General features: G+C 38.0%; 2 protein-coding genes across 7 annotated transcripts in view; one reads left to right on the top strand and one right to left on the bottom strand.

Annotated features, from left to right (window-relative positions):
• On the top strand, positions 1–2,747 carry insl5a (insulin-like 5a). Its single transcript, XM_057842292.1, has 2 exons — positions 1–400; positions 1,912–2,747. Exons 1-2 carry the CDS (start codon positions 229–231, stop codon positions 2,055–2,057), a joined length of 318 nt encoding a protein of 105 aa, XP_057698275.1. The 5' UTR covers positions 1–228; the 3' UTR covers positions 2,058–2,747.
• A 2,052-nt stretch (positions 2,748–4,799) lies between these two features.
• sgip1a (SH3GL interacting endocytic adaptor 1a) overlaps positions 4,800–8,512 on the bottom strand; it is an 82,370-nt gene continuing 78,657 nt past the window's right edge. For all 6 annotated transcript variants that reach the window (XM_057840505.1, XM_057840503.1, XM_057840502.1 and 3 more), the window contains one exon: positions 4,800–7,289. In XM_057840505.1, the coding sequence (XP_057696488.1) occupies positions 7,267–7,289 (23 nt within the window). In that variant the 3' untranslated portion in view covers positions 4,800–7,266. The remainder of the gene's footprint in view (positions 7,290–8,512) is intronic.

Here is an 8,512-nt window from a genome sequence, read left to right as displayed (position 1 = left end):
TGGGTGGCCTTGCATGTGTGTGAATGGGATGGGCTGAGGAGTAGTCAGTGGGAGGTGGAGGGATACTCAACATCTGAGAACAGAACTGTGGATGGGTATATAGTGAGGAGAGTGGACGAAGCAGTCCAAGTGTTTCGCAGTGTTCGTAAGAGAGGAGATCCACACATAGATCCCATTCTGAGCAACAGCAGTAGTTTGGGGGGGGAAAAGACACTTAAGCTATCCAGGATGCGCGCTCTTGTGGTCTTGTCTCTGCTGCTGTGTGTTGTCGTGTGTTTGGGAAGTGCAAGAGCTGAGGTCAAGGCGGTGAAATTGTGTGGCCGAGAGTTCCTGAGAGCTGTCGTGTACACCTGCGGAGGATCTCGCTGGAGGAGGTTCCTCATTGAGTCAGAAATGGATGGTGAGGCTTTTTCATTAAATCTTTGGCCGAACGATTTTTTAAAAACATAAAAGTCAGTCATTGGTAATAAGGTTAATGCTACTTCTTTTTTTATTGTTTATTTTTCTCTTCATGTTTTATTTCATATTTGTCAAACCCAAGGCCCGGGCCCAACTGTAACTGCATAATATTGTAATTTTCTTGTGGTCCAGTAAAAAATTTAATAAAGTGTATTTCCTTCATTGTGTTTACTAATTTGATGTTTTCGTTTTAATTTCGGCAGACAATCTGGATTGTACGGTTGTATTTACTGGACATTCATCGGTAACCATGTAGCTGTGCGGAGTATAGCAGTTGGTTGCTAATTAAGTCAACAAGGTCCGCCAAATCACTGAACATTTTTCGAAGAAAATGTCCGGTTGAGTTTGAGACTCGCTTCAAATGTCTTCTGCTTATTTGGAAAACATACTTAATATCAAGCATTGATCTTATGTCATCATATTTTAGGCATATTTCGAAGTAAAAGTCAATTAACCTGTCCCACGGATGAACACGCTCTATTGTTGCTATTGTTTACCTGGAAACTGAGCTGCACAACACACGTTTAAAATAATGGAATTATGTTTTTTTTTTGTTTTTTTTTAATGTTTTGCTGTGACCTGAACTTTTTTTTTTGCTTCAAGGAAATTTATTTTTGCTTTGATGTAAAAAATTATTGCTTCAATGCAAAAAAAAAAAAAAAAAAAAAAAAAAAAAAAAAAAAAAAATTCTAATGCTTGGATCTCAGCTTTTTTTTCTTTTTTTTTTTTTGCTTCCATGTCACTTTTTTTCTAGGGCATTTTTTCTTTCGACAGAAAAAAAAATCTTCCGTGTTCCTTTCGGGGCACTTTTTTTTTTTTTTTAAACGTCTTTTTTTTTTTTTTCCCTCTCAGTCTTATTTTTTTGTTCGATTTAGATTGAAACTCTCATTATAATGTTGTAGAAGTGCACTGAAACACTGTAAATGTAATATAATAAGGTAACAAATATTATATTAGCTTTCACGTGATGCGGTGCACTTTTCTTCCACCACTGCAAACAAAATAAGGTATAACCATATTATCTTTATCTTGATTACATTCTTGCCCCATATTCTACTAATACAGACTTTTCCATGTGTGTGGGCAGACTATGGGACATATTGTCTCTACATCATTAAGACAGGGGAGCACACACATTAAGATTACAACATCTCTGTCTGTTACACACAGTAAACTCACTTAGTCTTATCAGATGGAATGATCACATAGAGGAAAGGAGTACTGCACAAGACAAATTGCATAGCGGAAATCTGCTTTGTCATTAGGATCCTTTTAATGGGAACATCAACCTCAATTGAACAAGGTGGAACCACTCCATCCTTCATGTGTATGTAAAACAAACAAGCGAGCAAACGAAAACCATAATAAAGTGGCACGTACCCTGTAACACAAGTGTTTTTAATAAGTCAGAGGCATTATTTAATTGGCCTTCATTGTATTTTGTTTATCCAGGTGTGTCCACAGGAGAGGAGAATAGTTTGGAAAGCATCAAAAACCGGCCAATGTCAGATCTGAGTAGACGGGACATAAACAATGTCTTGACTACAGTGTGCTGCCAGGTTGGCTGCAGGAAGAGTGACCTCACCTTCCTCTGCTGAGTACGGCCACGCCTGCCATCATCTTCATCGTCGTCTCCTGCCCAATTGACCAGAAACTAATCAGTCTTGCCTTAATGTAACTTAATTGTAAATTACAACGCTTAAACTTAACATAATTATTGTATTAATTACAATTGTCATTTTTTCATTAATTCTTTTTTTGGGTTAGGGATGGGGTTTATTTTAACTTAAATATAAATGTGAGAAAAGCAATTGTTGTATTGGTAAACATATTTCTAAATACCCCTAATTGGATATTTGTGCAATCATCCCTGTATTTTAAATAAACCAACTAAATTAATGTTGGGAATCAAGTGAATATCGTAGCATTGTCACATAAGGGTGGGGGAAAAAATATCAAATGATTTAAAAGTACTCATCTCACTGTATTTGCAGGTTTATAAATTGTCCTTGTGTTTTTTTAGTTACATGTGAGAATATTCTTTATTTTGTGAAATAAATGTTCTTGCACAAGAGTCCATATTTTTCTATCTCTAAACATATAATGTGCAGTAAATTACAACTTTGCAGTCTGAACATACAACAAAATTCCCCTGTGATCCATGGCACTGACAAATAAAAATATACTTCAATGACCTTTGCCTTAAGCAGCCTCAAATTTCGGCGGTTCTGGATTCAGCTGGCTACGGCTTAAATGTATAGATTTTGCATCTTGCGCTTTGTTTGTTACCTGTTAGGTTTGCACACTGTACTGGTACAATGAAGTGCTGCGGTCTGGTTATTATTATTTGTTATTATTAAAGTCAATTTGTTTACCCACCAGTGTATTGCTCTACATTTTCAAAAGACAAACAATAGTGGACAAACAGTTGACATTAAAATGTTTAGAAATTCTAATTGATTACATGAAAAAAAGCATACTATAAACTTTTGAATTAACAAAAATGGAAAGAATTCAAATCAGCGAGTACACCATTACTTTTACGTTGCCATCCAAATTTTGAGTTGTTCAGTTTATAATTCACAAGAAGGGTGGAACATATTATGAAATGGTTTATCCTGCTCTCATTTTTATATCACATGAAACTTACTTTTAACAGGGGTGTGCAGACGTTTTATATTCATTACAAATAGCTTTCCGCCTTGTTACTAACGTCTGCATTGATGTGCTCTAACCCAGCACCTTTGACCATAGATGTTCACTACCTGGTTATAAATATATACCGTGAAGAGGAGAAGTATTTGCACCCCTTGTGATTTTGCAAGTTCACATACTTAGAAAATACGTGGAGATCGTAAATTTCAATCATCGATGCATTTCCACTTATAAAGACATAATCTAAAAAAAATGTGGAACCTACATTGTATGATATTTCAATATTTGTAATTAACTGGGGTTCATAAGTATTTGTACCCCTGAGAAAATCAGTGCTCATATTTAGTGCAGAAGCCTTTGTTTGCAATTACAGAGGTCAGACACTTTCTATAGTTCTTCACCAGGTTTTTACATGTGAAAACACATTTTGGCCCATTCCTCCACACAAATCTTCTCTTGACCTTTCAGGTTTCCGGGCTGTCGTTGAAACCCACAAAGTTTCAGCTCCATCTATTGGATCGAGGTTTGGAGACTGCCTAGGCCACTCCAGAACCTTGATATGCTTTTTATGCAGCCACTCCTTGGTCAGCTTGGCTGTGTGCTTCGGATTATTGTCATGTTGGAAGACCCTGCCACGACTCATCTTCAAGTCTCTGAATGAGAGAAGGAGTTGTGGCTCAAAATCTGGCGATACATTTCACTATTCATCCTCTGCCTTGTACAATACAGTCGTCCTGTCCCCTTTGCCGGAAAGCAGCTCCAAGCATGAGGTCTCCACCCCCATAATTCACAGTGGGGATGGTGTTCTTGGGATTGTACTCATCCTTCTTTTTAGTTTGCACCGAAAAGTTCTACTTTGGTCTCACCTGAACACTTTCTTCCATGACTCATCTGTATCATTCAGATGGTCCCTGGCAAACTTAAGATGGGTCTTCACTTGTATTTGCTTCAACAGGGGATGCTTCGGAGCAATGCATGATTTTAAACCATTGCACCATTGTGAGAGTAGCCTTTGAAACTGTGAATCCAGCTTTCTTCAGGTCATTGTAGTTCTAGGCTGAGCCCTCACTTTTCTCTTCATGAGTGATGCCCCACGAGGAGAGATTATACATGGAGCCCCAGTCAGAGGTTGATTATCCGTCATCTTTAGACTTTTCCATTTTCTGACAATTGCTGCAACTGTTGACTTATTTTCACCGAGCTGCTTTCCAATTGTCCCATAGCCTTTTCCAGCTTTGTGGCACTCAACAATGCTTTTCTCTGGTGTTTTTCGCTCTCTGGTCTTGCCCATGGTGGCATTAGGATTATTACTGACAGTGGGGTCCACAGGTGACAATAAAGAGCTCAAACGGGTGGTGGTTGGTTGGTTACTCATGGGGTAAAAGGTGGACTTTTTTTTAAGGTAGACTGACAACTCTTTGAGTGTCAAAATTATTGCTAATTCTCAGGGGTGCAAATACTTATGAACCCCAGTAAATTACAAATATTAAAAATCATACAAAGTGAGTTCTGGATTTTTTTTTTAGATTATGTATGTATGAAATGCATCTATGATTGAAATTTCAGACCTCTACCTATTTTCTAAGTGGGTGAACTTGCAAAATCACATGGGGTACAAATACTTCTGCTCCTCACTGCAAATCAAATAATCTGACAATGAATAGAAAAAAAACCTTACAGAAATCTATGGAGTTAGAACTTTTATTGAATTTGGAAGGAAGCAAACAAAGTTTCCAGTTTAGCATTGAGCTTGCACATGTTTGATGTTAAAAGCATTCTTACTCACAGCACGCAGGAAAAAACAACAACAGTTCTTGTTGACAGTAAATGAGTGAGTACACAGCACAAAACATCATTTTAGAATTACCTGGAAGTAAAGGTTGCCCTGGTTTTTCTGCATGCTCTACAAGCAATGTTGAATTACTGAAGGACATATTCATTACAGAGTCTGGAAACGATTGTCTATTTTTACCTAAAAAGACTGAGATGAGTGATAAATGATTGGCAACCTGTTTTAATTTGAAACCAATGCATAATTAAACAATACATTCGGGGCAGTTGGAAATAATTCTGAAGAGTCTGTTAGGCAATTGCTTTGATATTTACCAAAATATTACTTTCTGACTGGCAAGATTATTAAAATAACAAACTTTTTGGGAACATTGATGTCAGAATAATTGCTTTGTTGCTCTAAACCCAGTTTAAGATGTTTCTACAACAGACCTTACTCGACCATGTTTGGGTGTATTTAGCACAACATTGACTTACAAGACAATAGCGTGGATTTGGGCAACACTTCACATACACACTTCCGTCTTCAGAAGGCTCATCAAAGACCATTCAGGAAGATAGACAATATCGGCACAGTGTTCCCCTCCCTCCCCCACAATAAACAATAAAATATTTTTCTGTTTTTTTTGTTTTAAATTATTATAAGCATTAAAAATATTCCCCTTATTCTCATTTACAGAGAGTTGACGGACTGAGTACACGCACACACACAAAGCATTTTGGTCAACTTAACCTCCTTCTACAACCTCATCATGTCATCTCACAGAGACCATTACAATTATGTAAAATAAAGCTATGGATTCAAGCGGGTTATGGAGGAACAAGCTGGTAATTGAAATGCAAATCAGGAAGTCAAATCTGGAGAGAAAAGTAAGGTAGCGAAGTGTAGTGGTAACAATAGTTGAGACCAGGAAAAGTGATAATGCAAATTCACTTCCCTTTATTTTTCAAAGATCAGCACAGAGATACCCTTTTTTGAGTATGCTATCTTCCTCGTCTTAACATAGAGCTGGCGATGTTAAACTGTAAGAATTTATTAGGGTGTATTAATGATTACCAGTGATGGATGCCATGGATCCATGATCCTCATCTAAACTTCAGCATGAACGTGAATTTGCATTTCAATGTGAACCTTTCCCATGATTAACTTAAGTCTACATTAACACTGCTTTCACAAAGCAAAAAACAGCATCCTCAAGGAGATTTATCATTTCAAGATACCTTACCCTACCCACCCATATATATATATACACATATATAGCTCAAAACCTCTGTTGCACTTCAATTAAAAAATTATATCTGAAACAAATTAAAAAATTATACGTTATACTGTACACGTTACTCAACTACACAGATAAGAGTTGAAATATTTATACCTTTTAGGGTTATGGTCGTGACACCGTTCAAAATCTAATCATATACAGAATCACATTTTGTACAACAAATCATACCATTTATGAAAAACAAAAGGATGCTTTCATGTAATTTGCAGTTACCACTGTTGCCTTTGGGACAACAGAAAGGCTATGTGACAATACAAGGAAAACACCAAATGCCCTTAAAGATATATATTATTGATTTTAAATGACACTATGTACAAGTTCTTAAAGGAAAACACTTTTTTTTCAATGTCATCATGGGTACATTAGTTTATCATTGTAACTGCCTGCCAGATACATCTCCATGATTGCAAAGATTAGGAGAGCAGTGGGACAAACTGCTCAGTGCATTTTGTTTGCAAAGGAAAACAATAATGTGAGTACAAGGACCCTAACGAAACAGTAGATGCATCCAGAATATTGGTCAAATTTTCTTGACTATTTGTGCTGTCAAGACAAGCATGAACACGACATTATTGGTGTTCGGGCGTGTATCAAACAATATTTGACAATGGAAATATCTGACACCGTAAGACAATGACAATAGAGTTCCAATACCGGGAAGTGGACTGATAACATTATTTTGTGCTAATGAATGAGTGTTGTCTTTGCCTCAGTATGAAGTGTTCCCATTTCAGATAATGCTTCAGTTGAGAATTTTTTACTATCAGGTTATCTAGAGTAGAACCTGGCTGGTGAGGCAGCTATGTACAAAGAAGAGGCACAGACTTTGGTGGGGGCGGGGCAAAGAGTCCAGCAGCATAATGCCAGCAAATTGAATATAATCTAATAAATAAATAGTAACACCAATTAACATGATCAGAAAATGGTTTCACAATGCTATATGAAAGTTTTACAATACTGCTGGGTAGGCTGTAGTCCTGGGCTCTCTGTCTGAAAAGGTGAAGAATGAATGTTTGTCTGTCCTCTGTGTTATTCTGTTTCCCCTGAAGTTCATTTGTTCAGCAGTGTTGTTATGGAGTTAGTTGTCCGCCAGGTACTTTCCTAGAAGACCATCAACAAAACAGTATGGTTAAAAATGAAGTTGAAAAAAAATCCCCCACATCTCTACTTTGAGCTTCTCCATGACTAGGCTAGGTTCATACTGCAGGTCTTAATGCACAATTCCGATCGTCATCTTTTTTTGGCATGCCCGTTCAGACTGCCTTAGTCCATTGAGCCCATTCAAGAATTACACATGCGCGCTAATTCGCAGTCCGTCACGCGCTGAGCAAACTGACCCGCATGCACAGAAGCATAAAAACGAACGAAAACATAAGCCTTGTGTGTGTGCCCCGACTCGACCATGTAAGCAATACTGAAATATTGCTCATTTGGCGCACAGTAAAAAACTGAGCATTATCAGGCTTACCTTTTCTTCATTGTATTTTTTTTTTTATGATTGTGGTGAAGCCCGTCTCCTGCGTAGTAAAAGCAGAGTTCAAGCTAGGCGCTAACGCTAATGAACAGCTACATCGCGTGCCGCCCTCGCTCTTTGCTGACGTAATTGCTGCATGAATTCAGATTTGGGAGACTTGACAGTTCAGCCGCCACATTCTGCAAAAATGTTGCCCAGATTGGATTTAAACCACATACGAAAGTTACACGTTTTGAAATGGTCCAGTTCTATGCGACTCGTCCCATTTAGACCGTCAAGTTAATGACTCACTCGAGTCGGAAAAACATGAAAAAATCAGATTTGTGCATTAAGGCCGTCAGTATGAACCTAGCCTAATTTTTTCAAATGTTCTTTACACTGCCAGGCCCTCTACAGCTAGGCTAGTGGACTATTTAAAACACGATCTGGGTCACTTTCGTATGTGGTTCAAATCCAATCTGGGCCACATTATTCCAGAATGTGGCGGTGGTCTGAACTGCCAAGTTATCCCAAATTGGAATTCATACAGCAATTACGTCAGCAAAGAGCAATGCAGCTGTTTATTAGCGTTAGCGCCAAGCTTGAACTCTGCTTTTACTACGCAGAAGGCGGGCTTAACCACAGCCATAAAAAAATACAATGAAGAAAAGGATAAGCCTGATAATGCTCGGTTTCTTACTGTGCGCCAAATGAGCAATATTTCAGTATTGGTTACATGGACTAGTCGGGGCAAACTGACGCACACACATAAGGCTTATGTGTGTGCGTCATGCACGCACAGTGCGTAGTTATTTATTTTGATGCTTCTGCGCATGCGGGTCAGTTTGCTCAGCACCTGTCGGACTGTGAA

This window comes from Corythoichthys intestinalis, chromosome 7 (assembly GCF_030265065.1).
Source record: "Corythoichthys intestinalis isolate RoL2023-P3 chromosome 7, ASM3026506v1, whole genome shotgun sequence".
Taxonomy (NCBI): Eukaryota; Metazoa; Chordata; class Actinopteri; order Syngnathiformes; family Syngnathidae; genus Corythoichthys; species Corythoichthys intestinalis.
Note: the sequence above shows the minus strand (reverse complement) of the source record. Positions and strands in the feature narration are given on the sequence as shown.